The sequence below is a fragment of the Poromitra crassiceps genome (genome assembly GCF_964638095.1).
Source record: "Poromitra crassiceps genome assembly, chromosome: 18".
Lineage (NCBI taxonomy): Eukaryota > Metazoa > Chordata > Actinopteri > Beryciformes > Melamphaidae > Poromitra > Poromitra crassiceps.
Genome location: NC_139636.1, coordinates 25,916,525 through 25,942,726, shown reverse-complemented (window position 1 = coordinate 25,942,726; position 26,202 = coordinate 25,916,525). Strand labels below are relative to the sequence as shown.

At 46.7% G+C, this 26,202-nt stretch overlaps 1 protein-coding gene across 1 annotated transcript in view; it reads right to left on the bottom strand.

Annotated features, from left to right (window-relative positions):
• The window catches only part of tln2b (talin 2b), a 72,046-nt gene that overhangs the window by 14,525 nt on the left and 31,319 nt on the right, over positions 1-26,202 (bottom strand). The window contains exons 26-49 of the mRNA XM_083654873.1: positions 25,418-25,626; positions 24,764-24,883; positions 24,300-24,497; positions 20,903-21,042; positions 20,054-20,147; positions 19,485-19,574; positions 19,240-19,362; positions 18,348-18,491; positions 17,952-18,113; positions 17,610-17,750; positions 16,683-16,864; positions 16,167-16,299; positions 15,960-16,061; positions 15,664-15,834; positions 14,826-14,972; positions 14,110-14,211; positions 13,456-13,575; positions 12,636-12,782; positions 10,516-10,682; positions 9,576-9,759; positions 8,421-8,546; positions 4,005-4,121; positions 1,646-1,831; positions 616-723 (exon numbers count right to left, since the gene is read on the bottom strand). Of these exons, the coding sequence (XP_083510999.1) occupies positions 616-723; positions 1,646-1,831; positions 4,005-4,121; positions 8,421-8,546; positions 9,576-9,759; positions 10,516-10,682; positions 12,636-12,782; positions 13,456-13,575; positions 14,110-14,211; positions 14,826-14,972; positions 15,664-15,834; positions 15,960-16,061; positions 16,167-16,299; positions 16,683-16,864; positions 17,610-17,750; positions 17,952-18,113; positions 18,348-18,491; positions 19,240-19,362; positions 19,485-19,574; positions 20,054-20,147; positions 20,903-21,042; positions 24,300-24,497; positions 24,764-24,883; positions 25,418-25,626 (3,413 nt within the window). The remainder of the gene's footprint in view (positions 1-615; positions 724-1,645; positions 1,832-4,004; positions 4,122-8,420; positions 8,547-9,575; positions 9,760-10,515; positions 10,683-12,635; positions 12,783-13,455; positions 13,576-14,109; positions 14,212-14,825; positions 14,973-15,663; positions 15,835-15,959; positions 16,062-16,166; positions 16,300-16,682; positions 16,865-17,609; positions 17,751-17,951; positions 18,114-18,347; positions 18,492-19,239; positions 19,363-19,484; positions 19,575-20,053; positions 20,148-20,902; positions 21,043-24,299; positions 24,498-24,763; positions 24,884-25,417; positions 25,627-26,202) is intronic.

The following is a 26,202-nucleotide window of genomic DNA, read 5'->3' as shown; positions in this document are numbered from 1 at the left end:
CGCGCGCGCACGCACACAAACCAATAGCTGGCACCTGTAATTGAGCTGTTTTGAGTTGATACTATGCAGCTTGGAGACAGCGAGGCTGAAAGTACAACCCACTTCCAATATGAACACCTCTCTGAGCTCCTCATCACCAACAGCGTTGGGGGTATTATCAGCAAACGAGGCAAGATATGTGCCCAAGTAGTATTATACATCACTAATGAGAGTGGCTGCCTTGCGAATGCCCTTGGATATAAAGCAATTGTTGGATTTCAAGTGTTCAGTTCTGTCACGCCTGGCTGAAGACTGCTGTGAGCATGGTAATCATTCATGAGCTCTTCTTCCAGGGATCTATCTGTTCATGATAATAATGATACTGAGAAAACAGTCACAAGCAAACATGACTGACAGGAATCCAGGAAAGATTTGTCAAACGCTGGAAACATTTGATCTTGTGGATGAGACCTGTAAGCTTGCTAGTTAATGGTAGAGAGAGATGGTAATACACCCAGTACTAGCTGCAGACGTACAGAGAAACACACACACACACACACACACACACACACACACACACGCCACTTGGCCCCCTCTCCATCTATGAGCCTACGTGCGTGACTGCCTCGTTCTGACCTGCAGCACTTGCTCCAGAAGGTGGATGTATCCGGTGGTACACTCATAGCTGTACTGCAGGGCTTTGCTCCGTAAGTCCTCGCCCACCTCCGGGTGGCAAGCCGCTTGCTGGAGGGGAGAGAGAAAACATCATGTAGCCTAGATAAATATAGAGACGAGACAGAAATACTCTCCTACAGGGATGTCAAGACCTGAGACAGGTCTAAATGGCACAGTGAGAGAGAGAAGATGTGCTCTGTGAGCTCCTGGATAGCCTTCATATCGGGTTACGTGTCAGGCTGTTACATGAACATGACCTCAGCACCAACCACACAGAGGCTCATTTGCATCCTAATAAAGATCATCTTATTGTTCATTGAAACAGCTTGGTTTTGCAGCAGGAGAACAGCATCATATATATATAATGCTGTCCCGTCTTCCTCCTTGTTTTGAGAGCTGTGCTGCAGCTGAAGGACATCCTGACTGATGCTCCACGCCGTGACTTTGAAAAGTGAGTGAGTCACTACCGTGAGCGGTGACAGTGGAGGCAGTCATCTAAAGTGCTGTCCTATCCGATATCGCTCAGCAACCCGGGGCCGCTTTCGCACAGACACAAAGATCGACTTTGACGACGGCTTAGATATCACAAATCGTCAGACTTCAGATAGATGTCAGATTTTTGTGAAACAGTCTAACTTGGATTAGACCATGAGCAAAACCAAAGGGATAGTTCCTCCACAGTGCACAACAAAGTACATTTCAGTGAGCCTCAGACCGCATTGGTTTGTGGCTCACTATCTGGAGCTAGTATGAGGAACAGCATGGGTTGTGCTGAGAAAGGAATTTAACAAATCAACATCATCATTGATAAGTAGCAAATAGGGCTAGGCGTACAAAAAAACAGAACTATCCCTTTAAGACTGGCAAAAATACTACAGACTGGTCTAAAATATCTTTGAGAAACCGCCCCCCTGGGCTCTCCCTGGCAAGCCTGGTGCTGTGTGTGTGTGCGGCCTGCGGGGGCAGCGTGACAGACAGGGTGGATTAGCACCTTGCAGGCGGTCAGCATGTCGGAGATGGCTTTGCGGCTCAGGTTGGCCGTGGCGATCACGTCCTCCTGCTGGGCAGAGTTGCCGGCGGCCACCGCCTTGGCCGTCGCTATGGTGATGCCCTTTGTCATGCGGATGAACTCCTCAGGTGTGGTGGACCTCTCAGGGACCTCCCTGGACTGGAACACCTGGTCGCAAAGAGAGGAGTCAGTCACACACCGCGCTGATGCAGCTACTTTGATACCGCTTTGGCCCAGGCTGGCTCACGTATGTTGAAACCAAGCCGACAAGTTCTGGGTTCTGAAAATTGAGGCCAATGCGGAAGTACCAAAAACTGGCCAGTTCAGGCTGCCTCCGGCCAAAAGCAAGTAAATCCCCATTCACCTTCATGTTAAATTGCCCGACTTTACAGCGGAAATAAACATGTTTACAGCCTGGTACAAAAAAACAACTATTTTGGTCTCTATAGCTTTCACCTTTCATGACAACTGTATGGGGGGTGAATTTTTTATATAACTCATGCATTTAGAATAAAATAGATGACAGAAAAGACCGTCTTGGTTGTGATTGACAGGTCGGCTGTCCAATAGCAGGCAGCGGTGCGGTTCTGTGGGAAATCCCTGGACATCACGAGCTAGCAGCTTCTGGCTCCAAATAAACAAGATGGGGACGGCCAAACTGCCAAACTGGAGGCTTCAAAATGAGAGTTCAGAAAGCTGTGGGTGACGTCAATCTATTAGTCTATGGTTGAAACAGATGGGAGACTTGTTAGAGGAGAAGTGAGGCGCACAGCAGTAGGAAGTGTAAACAAGCGAGGAGGACAGATCTCCCCGCTATTGATGGCAGTATAATTGGGAGCTAGGTGGACTGTGTTTAATTTGGCTGCAGCAGTGGGTAAAGCTGCTCTGGGGGTCCTCTGATAAGGATTAGCAGTCGCACACGCACACGCACAGGCACACACACACACAGGCACACACACACGCACGCACAGGCACACATGCACACACACACACACACACACACGCACAGGCACACACGCACGCACAGGCACACACGCACGCACGCATGCACACACACACACGCACACACACACACACACACACACAAACAGACACACACGGACACACACACGCACACACACACACACACACACACACACTCCTGAAATCTTCTTCCTTTCTCACCGTCCCTGTGCCTGCTACACAATCCCCGATAAGAGCTGTGAGAAACCTGCAGGGGCTGAAGCAGGAGGAGCAGGCAGAGAGTTGAATAGATACTAGAAGAAAGGGACAAAACACTCTCCTGTGTTGTTTAGCATTACAGACATTGGATACACCTGACCTGCTTTGAGCCAGCTTGCACGCCAGAGAGAGGCTATCTGTTTACTGGCTGCTCAATCTTCCGGTCTAAAGAGCGCATGTTTGTGTTACAGTGTTATCGTTCCCCCATAGAAAGATGGTTTTATAATGTTTGTGTTACAGTGTTATCGTTCCCCCATAGAAAGATGGTTTTATAGACTGTCTCAAAACATGTTTGTGTTACAGTGTTATCGTTCCCCCATAGAAAGATGGTTTTATAGACTGTCTCAAAACATGTTTGTGTTACAGTGTTATCGTTCCCCCATAGAAAGATGGTTTTATAGACTGTCTCAAAACATGTTTGTGTTACAGTGTTATCGTTCCCCCATAGAAAGATGGTTTTATAGACTGTCTCAAAACATGTTTGTGTTACAGTGTTATCGTTCCCCCACAGAAAGATGGTTTTATAATGTTTGTGTTACAGTGTTATCGTTCCCCCATAGAAAGATGCTTTTATAATGTTTGTGTTACAGTGTTATCGTTCCCCCATAGAAAGATGCTTTTATAATGTTTGTGTTACAGTGTTATCGTTCCCCCACAGAAAGATGCTTTTATAATGTTTGTGTTACAGTGTTATCGTTCCCCCACAGAAAGATGGTTTTATAATGTTTGTGTTACAGTGTTATCGTTCCCCCATAGAAAGATGGTTTTATAGACTAGTCTCAAAACATTCTAAATGGCCCCTAGCTTACTTCCTGTTTGCAATGTTTGCTAATACAATAGCCGGCAGGAAATAAGCTAGGTTTCAAACTGTTCCCATAGCAACACAGTTCTGTGAAAACAGTCTATATGGTGTTAGTTCATTTGATCTTTGTGTATTAGTTACATAGGTAGATAACATGCATCACATTTATTTACTATGATGCCAATGTTTACAGATAGTTTTTATTTTATTTTATTTTTTTAGCACAGACTTTTCTGTTTCTGTATCTGCGGGATCTGCAACGTTTGGGCCCAGATTCTCAGGAGCCTCCCAACACAACAGCCTGTCAGCCACTCTTACTGTGAGCTCCTGCTTGATGCACTCAATGGTGGCCTCCAGTGCCCTCGTCCCGCGAGTGGCTTCATCCTCCACGGCCTTCACCGTTTTCAGAAGGGACGTCACATTGGTCACCATGACCTGTGGAACAAAGGAGAGAACAGTCGCTCACAGTCAGACCTGAGGGTGGAGCCTTTTCTCCTCAGCGTCACTAAGTTCTGCTTTCCAGCTGCTTTCCTAATTCTATTGGAATGAATGAATGAATGAATGAATGAGCTTTATTTGTCACTGTTACAAAACAAGTTAAGAACAACGAAATTGAAGCAATCCCCTCGGTGCATTAGACAAGACAATACAATAAGTCAAGGTAATAAAGATAAGGTATTAAAAAGTAACGAGGTAATAAGGATAAAGTGTTCAGTGTGTAAAAGTATGAGGTAATAAAAAGTGAAAAAAAGTAAAAAAAAAAAAAAAAGTGTCTAGTTTCAAGTTTGTTTCGTGTACACTCCTGTACACTCTATATACATTCGAGACGGTCATTCCACTTAGCATATTTCACAGTCCTATATACACAGTCCTATATACATTAAGGCATTGACAATTTACTTGGTTCTGTGTGCACATTTTTGAGCATTCTATATACATTAAAGCAGCTACGAGCAACTTTTTCGATTGTTATTAAACAGTATAATTACAATATTGATGCATCACATCTTACCTATAATAGTAGCTGAGACCAAAGCCGTGTGTATCTGAGATTGCTCCCTTAGGTGATTATTAAGTCTATGTCTGTCTAAACTCGCGTCAACAGGGGGCTCTCTAGAGAGACCGGACCGGGTAACCCGGAAGTGAAACGCGGAAGTGAAACCCGGAAGTGAAACGCAGCTGCCTGCCTACGCCGTTCGCGCTGCCTAGCAACATAGCATAAACATTGTGAACGCCACGCATACTCTCGGGAACATCTCTCGTTATATTCTAACAGGTTTTTTGGAAGTTATTTTGTGGTTATGGCCGAAGTGGCTGCTGCAAACCGTTTCATTTCACTTCCTGATCTGCCCTGGCTACAGACAGACTAACACTGGCCGATTCACTCGGGGTTCAAGCGAGACTACTCTGCGTTGGTCTCGTTGACTATTAGAGGTAAGATGTGATGCATTGATATTAAATTTATACTGTTTAATAACAATCGAAAAAGTTGCTCGTAGCTGCTTTAAGGCACAGTATATCTAAGATAACTGAGGGCGGTCGCTATACTTTTAGCATATTGCACGTATATTGCACTTTTTTTTTTTTTTTACCTTTATTTATACAGGGGGAGTCTCACTGAGAGCAATGCTCTCTTTTTCAGGAGTGCCCTGTTCACATTCACACACACATTCATACCTGGAAGCTGACCAGTACAACCACAGTCTGATCTGCTGGCCACATATTCTTATACATTAGGCACAGAGTATCTATGATAACTGTGTTAAGGCATGTTGAGTGCAGCTATGGCTCTTGGAAATAAACTGTCTCTGAACCGGCTCGTTCGTGTCCTCATCGCTCTGTAGCGTCTGCCTGAGGGCAGCAGTTCAAAGTGGCAGTGCCCGGGGTGGGATGGGTCTTTGAGGATGCTGTGGGCTTTCCTGAGACAGCAGGAGCTGTACAGGTCAGTCAGGGAGGGGAGGAGCTGTACAGGTCAGCCAGGGAGGGGAGGAGCTGTACAGGTCAGCCAGGGAGGGGAGGAGCTGTACAGGTCAGCCAGGGAGGGGAGGAGCTGTACAGGTCAGCCAGGGAGGGGAGGGGGCAGCCGACGATCCTCTGGGCGGTGTTGACGACTCTCTGGAGCGCCTTCCTCTCCGCGGCTGTACAGCTGCAGAACCACACACAGATACAGTACGTGAGGTTGCTCTCGATGGAGCACCGGTAGAAGGAGACCAGCAGTTCCTGCGCGAGATGGTTGTTCCTGAGTACTCTCAGTCTCTGGTGTGCCTTCTTGATGGTAGCAGTGGTGTTGGTGCTCCAGGTCAGGTCGTCATCTAGATGGACGCCCAGGAATCGGAAGTCGGAAGCTCTCTCCACGCCGTCCCCACCGATAACCAGGGGCTGAGTGTCTGTTTTCTTCCTCCTGTAGTCGTCGATGATTATTTCCTTGGTCTTGGAGGTGTTCAGGGCCAAGTTGTTTACCGTGCACCACACCGACAGCTTCTCCACCTCATCCGGGTACGCAGACTCGTCTCCCCCCGAGATGAGCCCCACCACAGTGGTGTCGTCCGCGAACTTGATGATGGAGTTGCTGGCGTGGGCAGGGGTGCAGTCGTAAGTGTAGATGGAGTAGAGAAGGGGGCTCAGCACGCAGCCCTGTGGAGAGCCGGTGCTGAGGTTTATGCTTGATGAGGTGTGGCGGCCTACCTTCACCCTCTGGGGGCGATCCGACAGGAAGTCCTTAATCCACAGGCAGATGGAGTTTGATATTCCCAGGTCTGACAGTTTGGTCACCAGTCTGTCAGGGATGATGGTGTTGAACGCCGAGCTGTAGTCCACAAAGAGCAGCCGGGCGTAGCTCCCCCCGCTGCTCCAGGTGGCTCAGAGTAGAGTGGAGAGCTGTGGCGATGGCGTCCTCCGTGGACCTGTTGGCTCTGTAGGCGAACTGGTGAGGGTCGAGCCCGGGAGGGAGTGCCGAGATGATGTGGGTCCGGACCAGCTTCTCGAAGCACTTCATGATGATGGGTGTGAGTGCAACTGGACGGTAGTCGTTCAGGCAGCTGATGTTGCTCTTCTTCGGTACTGGGATGATGGTGGAGGTCTTCAGGCAGGGTGGAACGGCGGCCTGGGAAAGGGACTGGTTGAAGATCTTGGTGAAGACCCCGGCCAGCTGGTCCGCGCAGTCTCTAAGTACAGTACCTGTCCCGGGACACCGTCGGGGCCCGTAGCCTTCCTACGGGCCCACCGCTCTCAGCGTGCACCTGACCTCATGCTCCTCCAGCAGGAGGGTTTGGCTGCTGTGGGAGGGGGTGATGTGTCGGCCGCCGGTGTCTCCCTCTCGAAGCGGGCGTAGAGGCGGTTTAGCTCCTCCGCTCGGGAGGTATGTGGGGCCGTGGGGTTGCTGGGTTTGTAATTGGTCATGTGTTTTATTCCCTGCCATACTATATATACTATAATGTTGAAGGTAAAATGGTAAATGGCCTGCATTTATATAGCGCTTTTATCCAAAGCGCTTTACAATCAGTAGGTACATTCACCCATTCATACACCGATGGCGGCAGGCTACCACGCAGGGTGCTGCTGGCACACCATCAGGAGCAATTTGGGGTTGAGTATCTTGCCCAAGGACACTTCGACATGCAGACTGGAGGAGGCGGGAATCGAACCACCGACCTCTTTTATCCAAAGTGATTAGTGGACGACCCGCTCCACCTCCTGAGCTACAGCCGCCCTTCTCCTGGTGGCTATCTAATGCATTGCTGTGCTCAATTTGATGAATGAGATCATGAAGGATGTATTCCCACATTCAAACATGCCACTCTTGTCCTGCTAGTACATCACTGAGAGCCAGGGTGGAAAGAGAAACACTTCAAATGATACTCATGGTCGCACATTCATCTAAGACTGTGCAGCGTTTTGCAAAGGGTACATTATGTCATGGGAGGTTAAGAATTTGAGCAACATGAGCACCCTAGGAGTTTGAGAGGGTCACATTTGGAGGTCACCATATGTTGGGGGGGGGGGATAGAAACAATCTGTCAGCATGGCCAGATCCATGGGTGGCCCTAATTCCATTTAGATGAGAAAGTATAAGAATCCTTATGCAACAGTTAGAGGTTACACGCTTGGATAGCTAGTTTGGAAAAAACAAAATGAATTGAGGAGGTTTCAAGATGTTTTAGAGGAGCAGAGTTATCTGATGGGTTGCTGTACAGCTGTCTGTCACTAACTAAACATTATAGTGTCTGCGCTCCAGTTTTCCCCCCAAAGAAGCCGGCATCTGTGCCAGCGATCAAGAGGATGGCGACTTGGAGTAAAATGACAGAAACTGATGGCTTTGGCAGAGCTTTGCTTGAAGTCGAGGAGATAACAGAAAGTCAAGCACACTTGCATACACACACACACACACACACACACACACACACACACGCGCGCACACACACACGCGCGCGCGCAATACCCATCTTAGTGGGACGAGGACAGTATCAGATACAGATATGACAGAGCATGCCAAACACACCCTGATAGGGACGGTTGTATTTTTTGTGTGACAATGTCTTGCTTGGCGCTACCAGATAAAGTCAAACAGGACAGAGTAATGCAGCATTTCTAGGATGTATAGCCACATATCCTGACATAGTATATCTCCCTGAGAAAGCAGCAGTTGAATAATAAATTGAGGACTCCTGGTGCCGGAATCAATACCATGTTAAAGCAGATATCTTGCTCCTTTGTCTGAGCGCTGGATTCCTTTACCTTGGCAGCGCTCTTCAGCTGATACATGGACGGGTCGTCGGCCGGCTTCCCCGCAGCACACTTAGTGGCACCGATGAGCTCGGCCAGAGCCTTGGCCACATCCCGCACCGCGTTGATCAGAACCACCTGAGGAGATGGATAGAGTTGGAATCAATACAGCACAATGCACAAAGTATAGGTTTATCAGCAGCTCCCCGGGGAGAGGATTTAACACCGCGGCGCTTATCACTCCCACCTAGAGTCATGATACTTCAGCCTTAGTGGAGGGCAGAGAGAGGTTTACACACAGGGGAAAGAGACTGAGAGTGTGTATCAGATGAGACTGCAATTACACAGAGTGTCTAACCCTGGCTGTATAGAAAGATAAAGGACATCCATTGTAGAGGGCTAAGACTAGACAATAAGAAATAATAATAATAATAATAATCATCATAATAAAAATAACAATAATATAATTGAGGCTGGATTATGAAGTAATCAAAATGTAATAACTGAACCTTGATGTAACATTTCCAGAAAACTAATAATTGCATAATGTGTGGTTTTAGCAGACTTCATTTACTCTAAATCAGGGGTGGGCAATTATTTTTCATGGGGGGCCACATGAAAAACCCAGTTTGTTGCCGGGGGCCGAACAAATATTGTCATGCCGTAACCCATAGATGGGTAACTTTGATGATAGAGAGGGCCACAAAAAATGTCCTCGCTACCAGGTTTTGCTGAGGGCCGAACGGCGCCAGCGCGAAAAATTTGGTGCATTTGAAGCCAGGTTTAGAGGAATAACTAAGTGTCCCGGGATGATCAAAGCCTGTGTTGAGGGTCACACGAACAAAAATGCAGTCTTGAAGCTAAATAAATCCAAAACCAATGAGTTATTTGAGTTATTTAAATTTCTACTTCAATGTAGCCTTTTACTCATAAAGATTATTAAAAGATATTCCATATTCCAGACTGAATAGTATTGGCCAGAATATGACATGAACATTTGGACACTTTATTCAGCGGGTATCTTGTATGTTGCGTTCAGGTGCACTGTGTGTGTTTTTTTTTTTGTGTTTTTTTGCAATTCCATCGCGGGCCACATCCGGCCCGCGGGCCATATTTTGCCCATGTGTGCTCTAAATGATGTCTTTTTGATTGTTGCCAGTGCGTCACCTGTGTCTCGGGGTCCTCAGAGCCCATGCTGGTCGCTCCCATTTTGACCACCTCAGTGAGCTGGGTGATGGTCTTGGCACTGGACTGGGCGGCCTGAGCCAGCTTCTCCTGGCTGGACGCTGCTCCAGCAACCAGCAGCTTGGTGTCCTCCACCAGCGCCTTGGCTGTCTTCAAGATGCTCTCCCTGAGGGACCGGACACATTGTGTCACAATCTGCTCTACAGTCACACTCCAGGACTAGCAATATGAAAGGAAGCAGTCCTTTTTCTTCGCAGAATGTGCCTTCAATAAGATTTTAATGTACATTTGGTTTTTTGGGGGATCAATTTCCCCCCCCTTCCCATTTTCTTAACTTAACTTAAGTAACTTAATTTTTCCCCCCAACTGTACTCGGCCCATTTCCCCTGCTGTCCCGGTCGTTGCTCCACCCCCTCTGCTGATCTGGGGAGAACCGTAGACTAGCATACGCTACCTCCGATACATGTGCAGTCGCCAGCTACTTCTTTTCACCTGACAATGAGGAATTTAACCGGCAGGACGTAGCCCGTGGGAGGATCACGCTATTCCCCCCCCCCCAAACAGGCGCCCCGACCAACCAGAGGAGGCACTAGTGCAGCGACCAGGACCTATACTTTCCCGGCTTCCCACCCGCAGACCCGCTCAATTGTGTCTGTAGGAACGACGGACCAAGCCGGAAGTACCGCTGCCAAGAATAGAACCGCGTGGTGGTAGGTGAGTGCTTTTAACTCTACACTACCCAGACTGACTCATCAAAGGAGCATGGAGCTACTAAGTACTGCAGTATGAAAAGTGTGTTACTATTTTTTAGTGCTTATTTTCAAAATAGTTGCCAATTTGAAAATAAACATAGTTTTCGTAATTCCTGAATTTGACAGCAGCAGTATCTTGGGCTCATGTTCGTGGGGCAAGGTCAGTGCACCTGTGGTCAGCGAAAGACTCTTCGCTCTCTGGGGTCAGGGTTCCAGCTGAGGCGAACATGATGGTGGTGTCCAGGTCAGCCATGATGCCAGACACAGCGCTGGCTGCTGTGATGCAGGCCTGGGTGCCTTTGTTCCCTGCCTGCAATGCTGACAGCACCAAGGACACCTGGAACATATGTAACGCACAGGAATGGATATGTACCGGTGCTTCCAAATGACTGCTTCCAGACAAGGTGCTGGTAAAGATCAATAAACAACTATCCCGATACCAGTGGGAAGATACCCACTGCTACTATTACTCTTATTACATTACTATTATTAGTTTTTATTATTACTACAGTTGCTATCGTTACGACTGTTGTCACTGTACATTACTATTACTTATGTTTTTACTTTGACAGTATTACAGTTGTTAATGGGATCATTTTCATTACTGCCACTACCCTGCCCAGGTCTGCTCAGCGTTGCTAAAGAAACTCACAGGTCGTGAGCACACTCAAAATGGATTAAAAGGTCACTGGGTGCAGGGCAAGCAAAGAGTTCAGTGAAGAGAGAAAAGCCAGCACTCCAAATGTCCTTTCATGTAGTTAACAGGTTTGAATAATTCCTCAAACCCGGGCAGCAGCAACGAATGTTTCAGCCAAAGGCCTTCCTCAGCGTTGTCAATGTTTCTCCCCTGGGGCTGTTCAGTAAACTACTATTGACACCCAACCTCTCTATTGACTCTCTATTGATGACACCCAAACTCTCTTCTTAAAGCCTGCAACTGCAAACAATCTAATCAAAATATATATTAAAATATGCTATTTATCTGGTCATTTGAATGGGAAGTGCTTGCTCTTGTTGGGAAGTTGTTTCAATTGCCACATCAATTGCCACGTGACTTGTGCAGTAAAATAGCCAGTGCACGTGAGAACTGTTTCAATTGTTGGGTCTAAAATAAAGAGGCTAGTCTTCCTCCCTGCTCTATTTGTAAAGCACCTTGAGATCACTTTGAGTCTTGATTGAGTAAAATGTATTGATTGAACTGCAGTTTCTACTGTACATGTATGTTTCCTGATGAAATAGCAGTTTTTCTTCCTCTGAACAGCATGCTGGTGAAGCCTTCAGCTGCCAGTTGAGCCAGGTAGTAAATCAGTGCAGTGAAAAAGCATGAGCAATCTGGATAAGGCAGGAGGCTGGCAGTGAGGGGAGAGAGAGCAGGGTTAAACATGCATTAGATCAGAGCCTGCTGCACAATCACATTAAGCCAATGAGCCTGACTCTGCAACTCACGGCGTCTGCCCATCGCTCACAAACAAATGGAAAGCCGGAGAGAGAGGTACATTTCAATGAGGTACGAGCTTCGGATATCAATACGCATGAGGCCACAAATGATTCAAGTCTGATGTGAGTCCTGAATCAAATCACGGGCTGGGTGGGGCCAGGAATTCTAATGTGATATCAGCGGGGCCACCTTCTGCCTGGGTCACAGCAGGGCCACGTGATTAGTCTAACTACACTGTGTGAGGGCTGGTCAGGAGCGCTTGCTCTCATGACCTGCATGCCTGCTAGGCTGCTGCTGCTGATGTACCAGTTCAGCATTAAAGGAACACTCCGCCAAAACCGTTTACAGTTTTCTGATATACTACTGATGTTCTAATGATACAAAGCTGGTTGAAAATGGGCGGAGTGTTCCTTTAAGGATAATTGGGATTGTATGGCTGGCAAAGAAGTGGAGATGTATTATAGCGAATAAACCTTAGAGAAAACATGGAAAGGCATCTCTGTTAACTACAGTACAGTACACTATTGACTCTCTTCTTAAAGCCTGCAACTGCAAAAAACAACAACAAATTAAAATGTGCTATTTATTTGTTCATTGGAATGGGAAGTCTTCATATAAAAACACAGAGTACTGCAAAAATATCTATTTCCATAAAAGAATGATGATGTCCGCTTTGTGCTACTGCTTAACTTCAAAGGGCAGAGATGACAAATTCTATCTGACATTTCTAATATGACTGTAAAACTGCAGTTAGAAAATGACATGATAAAAAAGCTTCATTCTACAAGTGATGTAGATACAGTAGAACGCTGTACCAGGCAGTGTGTTGCAAAGTATCTCCACGTAGCTTACCTTCTCTGTGACTGCGCGGGCACACTCGATGAGCTCCCTCTTGGAGAAGCTGTCGGTTGGGCTGAGCTGCAGGGCTCCAGCCTTCTGGACCAGGTAGATACAGCCATGGCCCAGTTCCTGCACCCGGGTCCTGATCTGGAAGCCCACCTGAAAGCACAGCCAGGCGGCATCATGTCCTCCTCTCTGTGTGTCAGCGTTACTAGACAACGGCAATCATGTCCTGAACTGGCAAGCCTCTTATCCGCTAGGTGGATGAACAACTGATTTCTAGCACCCTCGGAGAGGAAATGCTGGCACTACAGTACACCTTTAATTTCCTGACAGAGCTCCATGGGTGGGTGGTATTTTATTATAAGCATCACTATAGGCTTTTAGACTTGTGGAGGTACAATGTCGCTATGGTAACCAGCAGGGTTTCCAGCAGCCTATTATATTCAAGATATTGATAACAGAGTGTGCTTGTTAAGGCCAATGTTTTCACACATTCGCCGTCTTTTGGACGACACAGATGCTTTAAGACAAGACTACGTGGGTGCTGAGAGCGATGGGTGCTGGAGGGGTGAGAATGGATTTCTGTTTGATCGCACTGTCGCAGCAGCCTTTAGGAAGGGGCGTCATATCAAAGAACAGAAAACATCTGCTCTGATCTGTGTGTGAATAAATACATCAAAATTCTTTTTCTGGCTAAAATGCAGGCCTGAGCTGATATTCAGACTCACATTTCACGCACACAATAGCAAAGGTAATATGATAAGATATGATAAATCTTTCATAAGAGTGCATCATTTTCCCACTAGAGATAGACTGCATGTCTTCTTACCTCCTGTGGCTCAGCGGTGGCTGCTGCCAGGCGGCCTTGGTGTGCTAGCTGTCCATAGTCCACCGTCACCTGGGAGGCGAGGCCACCAAGCTCTTCTGGACAGGTCACCGATTTAGTCATCTGGGGCAGAGAGGACCAACAAACATCACCATTATAGGTGGATTAACTGTACCAGCTAGTAGTGTCATGCAGATTGGAGGATTAGGGATGGGACGATATAACGAAATATATCGCAATACAAAACAGTGACAGCAGGTATTGTGCGGTAGAAAAATGAATCATGACATTAGCCCCAATTTAATCTGGTATGAATCACAAATGAATTAGCTTGCGCATGGCAGTTTCACAAGCGCTCAATCAAGATGATATTATTTGCAATTTGTAATGACATTTCTTAATTATTGTTTACATCCTGTCAAGCCAATGCTATTGCCAGAAAGATCTGTGTCTCAGAAATAAACAATTCTGCAGAGTCATACTTTGTCAGTGATTATTTATTAAATGAGATAAACATATTGTCCCACCCCCTGATTGGAAGTGTTATGAAAAGAGAAACAGAGGGAGGATAATGGATATTTAAGTGCAGTGGATTGGAAGTGTTATGAAAAGAAAATCAGGGAGGATGTGGATACTTAAGTGCAGTGGATTGCTCACCATCTCCTGTGCGGTGATAGCAATGGCCTTTGAGAACTTCACCATGGTGGTCTGGTAGTCCACAAAGGAGCCCTCAGGTTCAGGAGGCGTTCCTTCATCCAGCTGTGGAGGTCAAACCACTAGCATATATCAACACATTAATCCTATGGCATTTACACCAATTAAACGGATTCAATTCAGACTTCGGTATGTTTAATTGGGGTATAAGGTTTCATAAAGCAGTTGTCCCATTTTGATTTGCTTTATAAATGCTAATACGTTCATAACGGTTGAGATGCTATGTTTAAGGTAAAGGTAGAATTATATGACAAAAAAAGGGAAAATAAAATGAGGATCAAATCTGACAGATAATGTAGAGATATGTGACTATGTGCAAACTATCTTCAATTATTAACCACAATGTCACGGCAGTGACATGTCCCCCAGCAGAAGAGTGACAGCGAACATCACCGGTGGGCTGTGGATTCAACACTTGTCATCTATTTGACTAATGAGAGGCACTGAGAAGGACAAGCTCTCCAGCACACCCACTGTGGAATTAATCTTACATCGAAAGCTCACTTTGCCTTTGGACCATTAAGACAGGGAATAAGCGTCCAAATGGAATCCCTTTAAACTACTGGAATAGCATTCTCTCCAGGCATACAGTACAGTACATTCTCCAACACACACACACACACACACACACACACACACACACACACAGCCTAACTTACCCTGCCCATAGACTCAGCGATGGACTCCACCATGCCCCCAACCATGCCGCCTTCACTGGCTGCCTCGTTCAATGTCACCATGAGGTCGTCCACCGCCTCCTTCATCAGCTGGGCAGCTTCAGAGATGGCATCGTGGGTGTGGGCAGCCTATAGGGACACAGTCAACAGCTCAAACCACATACAGTACAGTACATACATTTTGGGGGGGGATACTCTATTGGTCCTCTGAAAAAAAGACCCAGGCCTTCCATGACCCTACTTCCCCATAATTCACACAAATGTCAGATGATAAGTGTTATGGGCTACGTGGCCGACGACAGCTGCACAATCATGGTAGGCCATCTATAATTGGGAACGGCTTAATACCATGGACCGCAAATAATATGGACATAGCTACTGTGACATCCCCCTATGGTTTTTGGACTCCCGTTTTGAAGCCTAGTGTGGCCTGTCGCCATCTTGGGGTTCGCATGAGACAGCACGAGACACAGCTCTGCCTGCTATTTGTCCGTGATCGGCAAGCTGCGTGATCACTGGACAGGCGACCTGTCAATCACCCCAAAACATAGTCTTTTCTATCGGCTATTGTACTCTAAAGGGGCGAGTTATATAAAAATTCACCCCCTGTACAGTTGTTATGAAAGCCAAAACTGTGTTTTGAACCAGGCTGTAAACATGCTTAATCCTGTTACAAAGTCAGGCATTTTACCATGGGGGTGAATGGGGAACGACTCCCTTTTGGATACAGCCTCAAGTGGCCATTCGAGGAACTACAGTTTTCAGTATCACTTCTGGGGCTTCCTCTGTCAAACCCCCGAGCTAGCCCACTGCTTAATACCTTAGGGTTTCCTCCCCCTTCCTTGGCGGCATAGAGCATCTGCAGCGCGGACTCGGACAGAGTCTTGGTCTGGTCCAGGATGTTCATCTGCTGCTGGTGGTCCTGGAGCTTAGAGGCCAGGCCCACTGATGCGATGATAAGGGGCTCAAAGTAGCTGGCCAGCTGGGTCACCTGGGAGAACGGGTTGAAGAGAATTTGTCAGAAGGGCTGGATCACATGATATAAAGTGACAGAATGTTGTTGTTGTTTTTTTGTAAAGCTGGTGAAAGCCAGAGGGGATGTGGTCAGAGCAGCACCTTGTGCCCCAGTTGGGCAGCTTCGCCTCGGGCTGCTGTGGAGACTGGATCAATCAGGTGGCCAATCTCCTGCACAGAGGATGTCAGCTGCTCCTGGAGAGCCTGATGAGATACGACAGCAGATAATTGCAGTATTTATATGCCGCAAAACAGAACTACAGACTCCCACCAGACACAGTTCTTTCTCTGGGACATGACAGAACTTACTTCCATGGAGATATCATCTCTACAGGGCAGAGTCTGTCCAACGGCTGCCAGTGAGGCTTGCTCAATATCCCGGATGCACTTATTGATGTTGTCAATGGAGTAATCGCACTCTCTCTGTCCCGGTGCCTTGTCCCTATCAACAAAGATAACAAATAATGCCTTTATGCACAATACTATGTAAGACCCGGTAGTAAAAAAGTAATCAAAATCCATATTAGGTTTGGAGGTGACTGCTCTGCAGAGGGAAATCAAACACAGACTATTCCGTTGCTTCGCCGCTGTGAATGGAGTATGCATGTATTTGGAGGGTGATAATGAAGGAGAGAAGACACTTCTGTTCCAAACAGTGGGAGGGACACACAAGTGGCATGTGGCAATTTATTGCACAGTTGAACATATTTGTACAGAGCGAGCCTCCGATTTCAGACCCTGTGTGTTTCCCTCCGACTGTGAGCAAATCCTCCCAGATCATCCTACAGAGATGAACGTGGCCATGGGGTGGGTTCGCTCACTGACCTGATGGAGGTGATGAGGCTCTTGATTGAGTCGGACACTGTTCGGGAGTGGCCGGCGAGTATGGACCAGGTGGGAGGGTCTTTGGGGTTGAGGACCAGTGAGCGGGCTGTTTCCAGAAGGAGGGCGGAGCTATCCAGCATGGACCAGGACGAACGCACGATAGGCTCCTGGGCCGCCGAGCCCTGGGGAAAAGACAAAGATGAGTGTCAAGTGAAACAACAGCCCAGGTAACAGCTCAGCAGTGAAACGCTAACTAACCACATTGGTTTGACAGAGTTGTTAATATTCCTTGACTACCTTGGAGAGATCAAAGGCACAATCAAATGGGGGGTGAGATTAGAACGGCAGCTTTACAGAGACGCTGTAAGAAACACCTTCAGTCTTTATGATCCAAGCCAAAGCCTCCCTCGACAATTAGATTAACAAGCTGAAGATAATGGCAGCTGTGCTGAGAGAGAGTGCCCCTCCGACAGATTACAGCCATAACGCCTTTAGAGGTGTGCAAGGACTTTTCGGCTCAGATTGTAAAGTAAAAACCCATCCAGTTTCTCCTTGAGCCTTTTCGTGACATTAAAAGAAAAGGGAAAATTGCACATAAACCCAATTCCCCCCAGCTTCCCCGTACAAAGCATTCTGTGTTGGCTCAATATAAGAGACTCTGTTTCAAGGGGACTGAGTGCCGAAGTCACAAACATAACAATAATATTTCTTTGAGGAGTAGCTTTGACATCTTCCCGCATGAAGAGAGGAAAGAACCATACGAATAGGATGTTTCTGAGAACAAACCATTTTTAAAAATAAAAACAAAAATATTTTTCATGCAGATAAATTAAACTAGTCATTAACAACCATACAAAAGAGGAAAATGCAATTCTAATTTTGGCATAAAAAACAACAACCTGCAAATGCTCACACATGCGTGCATACCTCATTGCTGATCTGAGCAGGAATGCTAGCAAACTCTGGGTTGTTGGCAAATGTGGACAGGTTCTCCACAGCCTCCAGGAGCGGGGTTGTAGCAACACGGCACCTGTTTCTGTTCTCCTCAGAAAAATCCCCATCTAAGGTCTGTAACAAGAGAATGCCACTGGATATTTGATCATTTTGACCTCATATTAAAAACTGAATAAGAACAAAATACTGTACAACATCAATGTTCTACAGAAATTCACAACTTTTCACTGAAAGTTTCAATTAAATCTACCAGTTAAAAGCAATGAGAAAAAAGTTCCATTTCACAAATTGATGGTTTTGACTTGTGGAATTGACCTTGATGGTTTTGACGAGGTTGGCTGTGGTGTTGGCCACCTCCTTGGCTGACTGGACAAACTGTCTTCTAGCCACGGGGTTGGAGGTTTTGGAAGAAGCCAAGCGGCAGGCATTGCAGAGTGCTGAGGTATGCTTGGCTACAATCGTTGCTGCAGACAAGACCTAACAAACAGAAACACAAACAAATTGGAAGGTTCTATGAAAAGAGGCTTTTCGGTGCGGTGAGCACTGAGCAGGGTAAACTATTTAGGACATTTGAGGTCAATTTTAAGGTTTTCAAACTTAATGAGCCAAATAATTCAAGTCACAAGCGATCTACATTACAGTCCCCGCTGGTCTCCATATGCCAATGAATGGCCCCTGTAATGTTTTCTGGCCCCAGATGGACCTTCTCACCTGTGAGGGACTGCTGGCTGGGTCCACTAGGTTCTGACATGCCATCTGTATAGCCTGGTTGGCCCGTGCAAACTGGATGGGATCCACCAGCCCCTCATGGCCTGACTGGCTATTTGGATCAGACACACCTACTAGATATGAGGCCTACAGGACAGGAAACAAATGCATGGTTACTCCCAGGTTTGCCAAATCCCAATAATACGGAGCTGAGTGTGTGATTTTACTCAACAGTTTTAAGGTATTTTCAGACCATGGACGGAACGAAAAAGGGAAAGAAAATGTGGAATATTCGTTGATTAATTTTCATGTTCAAACCTTTCACACCAAGAGCAACATGAATAATCAACACACCATGCATTCCATCAAAAGTTAAAAGACCGCCACATTGTGTCAGGCACTAGTGGCTGAGCAGCAGCAGCAGCAGTGATGTGGTTAGAATTGGAGAAGGCAGATGGCAGCAGGTCGGGGGAAATGGTAACCATATCGCACTTGCCAGGGGCTCCGGGAACCTACTCGCCTCCGCCTTGCCAAGCCGGCTGTGGTGCACTGTGGCCGGGTGCAGCACCACTCCCCCGGTGCTCAGACCAGGGCACAGAGGCAGCTGGAGCCGCGATCTTCTGGCTCTCTTCCCTGCCTGCCCGGAGAGCTCTTCCCCTTTTTGTGCAAGTGGTGCGCATTTGGAGAGCCGAGTGCCCCGGTTGGTTCAAAATTTGTTTGAAGGGGATAATGGAATTATTGATTTCCCTCTGATCAAGGTGTGACTTGTGTCTTAATAGGTCCTATGGTTACCAATATGCACAGTCTACTGTACATGTAGCTGCATATCTCGTCGCTCCACCTCGGTGTCATTGCCCACACTAGTGAGTTAGTACCAAGCTTTTGATCACCTCACCTGTCCTGCAGCCTCCGTCAGCCCACACAGCGCCTTGGAGGCCACGCCCACACTGTCTCCGAACGCTGGCACATCGCCCGTCTTGCAGTGTTGAGAAATTCCTGCCATGGACTCTCCTAGGACCTGAGGCATGTAGAAATGGAGAAATGTGAAGGAATTAGATCTTGGGCTGCCTATTAATACAATATTTCTGACAGTTAAGAAGAGTATATGGCGCACGCAATTCTTTTGAAGGCTCGTCGTACCTTTGAGTTTTCCATGACGCTCTCGATGCAGTCAAAGTAGGAGAGCTCGCTGACAGGCTCGTTGGGATTATCCAGCAGCCCTCTGACAGCCTGGGCACACAGGGAGATGGTACAACGTGAAACCCCAGTGGACACACCGCTGAGCATTTCTGCTACCATACCCCCTGAGCTGTTTTCAGCCATTCAATTCAGATTTGAAAGCGTAAACTCAAACTTGATTGTATGGTAATGGTTTTAAAATGCACACAATTATAATAAATTAAAATGTCTGCATTAATTAGAGATGGCAACTGTATGCATAAGAATCATTACTGCAGAAAGTTCTGAAGGTGATGTCCCTCAAACTATAGTAGGCAGTGAATATCAAAATGAACAGCTAATTATTTCCCATGAAGACAGATCACTGCATCGCATATACAGTAACAATATTGTCAGTACTGAACCATTATGCAAAATACATAGCGATGGTAGAAAAAATGTACTCCGTTTCCCCTGAAGAAAAACACACAGGTTTGTAGGCCTGAGGGACCGTGTATGGTAGTGTGTGTCTGTGAGGAGGGCGGGGCTACCTCCAACTCCCTCAAGGCGTTGTCGCACTCCTTTTGCCCCGCTGCTTGCTGGGTACAGAGCGTGATCAGCTGGTTAATACTCTCTGTCACCGCCCTGAAACACAAGGGCAGCCACACAGCCTTTTTACCTCTCACATCACTCTCTGCATGGACACACACACAGACACACACACACGCACGCACACACACACACAGACACACACACACACACACACACACACGCGCACGCACACACACGCACACACACACGCGCACACACACACACACACACACACACACACACACACACACACGCACGCACAAACACACGCACACACACACACACACGCACGCACAAACACGCGCACACACACACACGCACGCACACGCACACGCACGCACACACACACGCACACAGCTCCTCTACGCAAGCACGGCATCGCTGGCCTCTCCCTGTGATATGCTAGCACAGGAGTGCCGGCATTGCTTTGAGTTTGTGTTCAGCCTTGCTGAGCACAGACAGGCTGTAGCCAAGGCTTCCATCTTCCTAATTAGACAGAGGGAAGTCAGTCATGCCCAAAGCCCTGCGGGACTGGCGGCTTGGCGTCTCTCCACTAGGGGGAAGGATACTCCCTCTAGCACTGCCGAGGAGACATGGCATACAGATGCAGCAGAGAGATGATTTGTGACATTTAAGTCCAAAATGTGAATTTCTAATTTGCTAGAGGGTCAAAACTGGACAGGGATTTATATGCAAGAAAGAAGACACTTCAATTTACTAGCACATACAAAATGACATTCATAAGAAAGGTCTTCTGGCTTATCAAAGAGAATCTTATCATATCTGGCACTATCTGCGTCTTATCGCACCTTGCAGCCACAGCGAGAAGATTCTTAGCATTTGCTGCTCCTGGATCCACGGACAGAGACTTGGCAGCCAGCAGCAGCTTACTGGACGCCATGGAGATGTTCTTCAGATTACCGATGACTTGGATCTGGTCGTCCTTGCTCTGCACAGTCAAGGAGAAAGATAATACAGCTATTTGATGATGGATGCAGAGTTTTACCATATAAAATGACATGGTCTGGTGAAAGCGGTAACAAGTACAGTAGGTAGGTAACCGTGAAACCGCACAAATTAAGATAAAAGGTTGTTTTTTGAAACTATTAATTTTTCCACTCCCCCCCCGCCATTACAGAAGTTTAGAAGAAGGCACTCAATATAACAAACGACAGTTTTAGGATCACTAAATACTAGGGGTGTCACAATATATCGTCCCACGAAATTTCGCGATAGTAAAACGTCACGATATGTATCGTTGAGATGAAATCTCATATCGTGAGGAAAAAAAAAAAAAAAAAAAAAATCTTTTTTTTTTTTTTTTTTTTTTTTTTTCTCAAAAGTAGACAAAGAAACGTCTTTGTTTGTTGAAGTTCAATGTGTGGAAAGTAGTTCAGTTGAACAAGTCTCTGAAGAGACACATGAGAAGTTATACAGGAGAGAAACCATTCAATTGAGTTTCTGGCAAAACTGTTTACTTGACAGGAAAAACTGAAGATGCATAAAAAATAGACTAAGAAAAGTCTTGTTGTTTGAGTTTGAAGAAAAACTGAAGATGCATAATGAGAATTTATACTGCTGAGAAACCTTTTAGTTCAAAGTAAATCTAAGTGACGGTGTAACTCATTCTATTTCAAGATAAGCCTTATCTCCAATCTCATGTTTTTTCTAGTTGTTATTGTAATAACAATTTCCCACAACAGCATGTTTTGTATTTGTGCATTTCAAATAAAATACTACTTTTCCAGTCATATATTGTCATTATTCAAGTTTAAAAAAATATTGTTAAAATCGTATCGTATCGTATCGTTATCGTGAACCCAGTATCGTGATACGTATCGTATCGTGAACTGAGTGTATCGTGACACCCCTACTAAATACTTATAATTTGTTAGCAATCTAAGCTTGCTCAGGGCAAACCAACTTTGTTCACCAACCTTCAGGATGATTTTCTCTGAATGTTGCTTTTAGGAGTACGTACGAACATTAAAATAAGCATTTTCTTCTTCAACTATTTTCAGATTTCACTGTATGACACATCATTTGAAAGCTTACAATCTGCACATTCATAATCTGCACAACACGGAAAATTACTACGTGTTACACAAAACACTAGTCCCTGTCACATATGATTAAAACAGCTATTCTGCAGTATTCCTCAGCAACCCTGTCCCGGGATAGCAGGTGTATTGTATATAAGGCTGGCGTGTATATTTGATGTGTGTACCCCCCACCTATACCCTCCTTCCTCTCTCAGGAGGCCTCTTTAAACCACCTATACCCTCCTTCCTCTCTCAGCAGGCCTCTTTAAACCACCTATACCCTCCTTCCTCTCTCAGCAGGCCTCTTTAAACCACCTATACCCTCCTTCCTCTCTCAGCAGGCCTCTTTAAACCACCTATACCCTCTCCTTCCTCTCTCAGCAGGCCTCTTTAAACCACCTATACCCTCCTTCCTCTCTCAGCAGGCCTCTTTAAACCACCTATACCCTCCTTCCTCTCTCAGCAGGCCTCTTTAAGCCACCTATACCCTCCTTCCTCTCTCAACAGGCCTCTTTAAACCACCTATACCCTCCTTCCTCTCTCAGCAGGCCTCTTTAAACCACCTATACCCTCCTTCCTCTCTCAGCAGGCCTCTTTAAACCACCTATACCCTCCTTCCTCTCTCAGCAGGCCTCTTTAAGCCACCTATACCCTCCTTCCTCTCTCAGCAGGCCTCTTTAAACCACCTATACCCTCCTTCCTCTCTCAGCAGGCCTCTTTAAACCACCTATACCCTCCTTCCTCTCTCAGCAGGCCTCTTTAAACCACCTATACCCTCCTTCCTCTCTCAGCAGGCCTCTTTAAACCACCTATACCCTCCTTCCTCTCTCAGCAGGCCTCTTTAAGCCACCTATACCCTCCTTCCTCTCTCAGCAGGCCTCTTTAAGCCACCTATACCCTCCTTCCTCTCTCAGCAGGCCTCTTTAAACCACCTATACCCTCCTTCCTCTCTCAGCAGGCCTCTTTAAGCCACCTATACCCTCCTTCCTCTCTCAGCAGGCCTCTTTAAACCACCTATACCCTCCTTCCTCTCTCAGCAGGCCTCTTTAAACCACCTATACACTCCTTCCTCTCTCAGCAGGCCTCTTTAAACCATCTATACCCTCCTTCCTCTCTCAGCAGGCCTCTTTAAACCACCTATACCCTCCTTCCTCTCTCAGCAGGCCTCTTTAAGCCACCTATACCCTCCTTCCTCTCTCAGCAGGCCTCTTTAAGCCACCTATACCCTCCTTCCTCTCTCAGCAGGCCTCTTTAAACCACCTATACCCTCCTTCCTCTCTCAGCAGGCCTCTTTAAACCACCTATACCCTCCTTCCTCTCTCAGCAGGCCTCTTTAAACCACCTATACCCTCCTTCCTCTCTCAGCAGGCCTCTTTAAACCACCTATACCCTCTCCTTCCTCTCTCAGCAGGCCTCTTTAAACCACCTATACCCTCCTTCCTCTCTCAGCAGGCCTCTTTAAACCACCTATACCCTCCTTCCTCTCTCAGCAGGCCTCTTTAAACCACCTATACCCTCCTTCCTCTCTCAGCAGGCCTCTTTAAACCATCTATACCCTCCTTCCTCTCTCAGCAGGCCTCTTTAAACCACCTATACCCTCCTTCCTCTCTCAGCAGGCCTCTTTAAGCCACCTATACCCTCCTTCCTCTCTCAGCAGGCCTCTTTAAGCCTGATTAAAGCACGGGTGCCATGCTACATCAACCCCACTCCCCGAAGATCTATCCAAATTAATGAACAAAATAACCAGAACAAGAACATCATCAAAGATCTCATTACATCTGACCGTTCGTGCTCTCTGGGACAATCATGTGCCTAAGTGAATTAGACGAAAATGTCAAATTCACAAATGGGTTAAATTGACAGTTAACGTAACATAAAAATATGAAACCAACCACTCAAGAGCTGACTACCTATGAGACGTTCTGATTTAGCCCATCAAAGCTCGGAGTGCTCTTGTCTCCTTGCAGAATAATCAGGCGCACATCACAGATTAATGGAACGTGTCTGGCAGTGGGGAATCATTCAATTCAGCTGCTTCTAGGTCATGTGGAGAAGCTTCTAGGTCATGTGGAGAAGCTTCTAGGTCATGTGGAGAAGCTTCTAGGTCAGGTGGAGAAGCTTCTAGGTCATGTGGAGAAGCTGTGCCACAGATCACAAAACCTACTTGGGTGTGGCCTGCCATCTCGACGCCGGCGTCCAGGAACTCGTCAAAGTCTTGGCTGAACTTCCCTGAAGCCACAGCCAGCTGGCTGCTGGTCCCTCGCGAGGAGTGGACCACCTCTCCTGCAGAGTGGTTGAGCTCAGCTGCTGTGTGGTTCAGATCGGTCTGGGCCTCCTGGAATGACTTACTGCAAGGAGGGAGCTTCAAAGACAACACACACATCAATTAAACCATACTGTACTGTAGTACTCGGCACATCATTATATAATACCAGTTAGATGGAGGTCACTATTTTAGATCTTGGCAGATACTGGAATACACTTTACTGGAGTACAGCAAAGACTCAATTCTTTGGGTGATGGGTGAGGAGGAGACATTTAATTTTGTGGCAAAAGTAATACGATCCTCTGCGAGCACCTGAAGAAATGCGAAGAAACACCAAAGTGAAAGCGACCAGCAGAACTCACAGTGTCCACCAGCAGCTTCTTGCTGGCCTCTCCGATGCTCCTCAGGGCCATGTCCACGTCCTTCTGGCCCGGCAGACAATTCACACAATTATTCAGGGAGTGGGACACTGCTTTGGCCACCTGAAACACAGCACACCACTCTGTCAACGGGCTGCCATTAGTCATTATAACAATGTGCTACACAAGACATGGTCCCAACAGCACGGCTGGAAGGGGGAAAACATCTCAAATGCAAATTGTGATCGCAGCGGTGCACAGCAATCCGGATGGCTAATTTATGCTGTGGTCACAGACATACAGTATGCCAAACAATATGTTGATCCCTGGAGGGCTGCTGTCACAGACATACAGTATGCCAAACAATATGTTTATCCCCTGGAGGGCTGCTGGAGAATGAGCAGTTCTACTCAGGCACTCCTGAGAGAGAGGAGTGCTACGGAAGAGACCGAGGAGAGAAAATAGCAATGCTAAGAGGGGATAATTGTCATGGAAAGGAGAAATGTTTACAAATCAGTAGAGGGGAGAGAAGAGCCTGAGAGGAACAATGTGATATCAACATGAACAGCGCTGCCTCTGGGGTAGACATCACCTGTGCCAGTCTCTGCTGACTCTCAGCATCTCCTGGGTGAACCAGGGCCTGGGAGCCATGCTCACCTGTGCCAGTCTCTGCTGACTCTCAGCATCTCCTGGGTGAACCAGGGCCTGGTTGGCCTCGTGGATCAGCATGGCGGAGCCCTCCATGACACACTGGGCTGAGTCCAGCATTGCAGCTGCAGCCTGAGGCTCCTTGGTACTGGCTGCCACGCCTCTGGCTGCCTGGGCCAATATCCTCAAAGCCTGGGCCGTCTCTCTTGCAGCCACACCTAGGAACAATCAGGGACAGTTCAACAATAACGAGTCATATTTTGTTCAATATAGCTTGACAGAGTGGGATATATATAAAGAGGGTATGTGTCTGATTTTAAATGGCGGTGCCCACCGAAGAAAAAGCTCCAAGGTGCACAGTCAGTTTGTCATAATTATGGATTCATGAAAAAAGATCACAGCGCACCAGTCCTGACATTTCAGGCTGGCTTTGTCATCTATCACCAGCCACCTTGATGAAGGCCTTTTCTGGTGTCTGTGTAAATTCATTTCTCAGACATCCAGGTAATAGAAGTTTTAAAACTAAGTAATTTTCTAAAAACACTGGACTAAAAAACAATATAAAACAAGACGTTTCGGTGTTTGTAAATGCAGCAGGAAGTAACTCATGACAAACACATGGCATGAAGTCACATGACTTCTTGAGATGTAGTCCTTAGTGTGTGTTTGCCAGAGACTGGTGTGGTCGTTTTTCATATACCAATCAATATGAGACAGTGATACAGCCTGATGCTTATGAGTGCACTTCATACAACATTTAGTAACTAGGGCTGGAAACTCTCCACATCGGGATG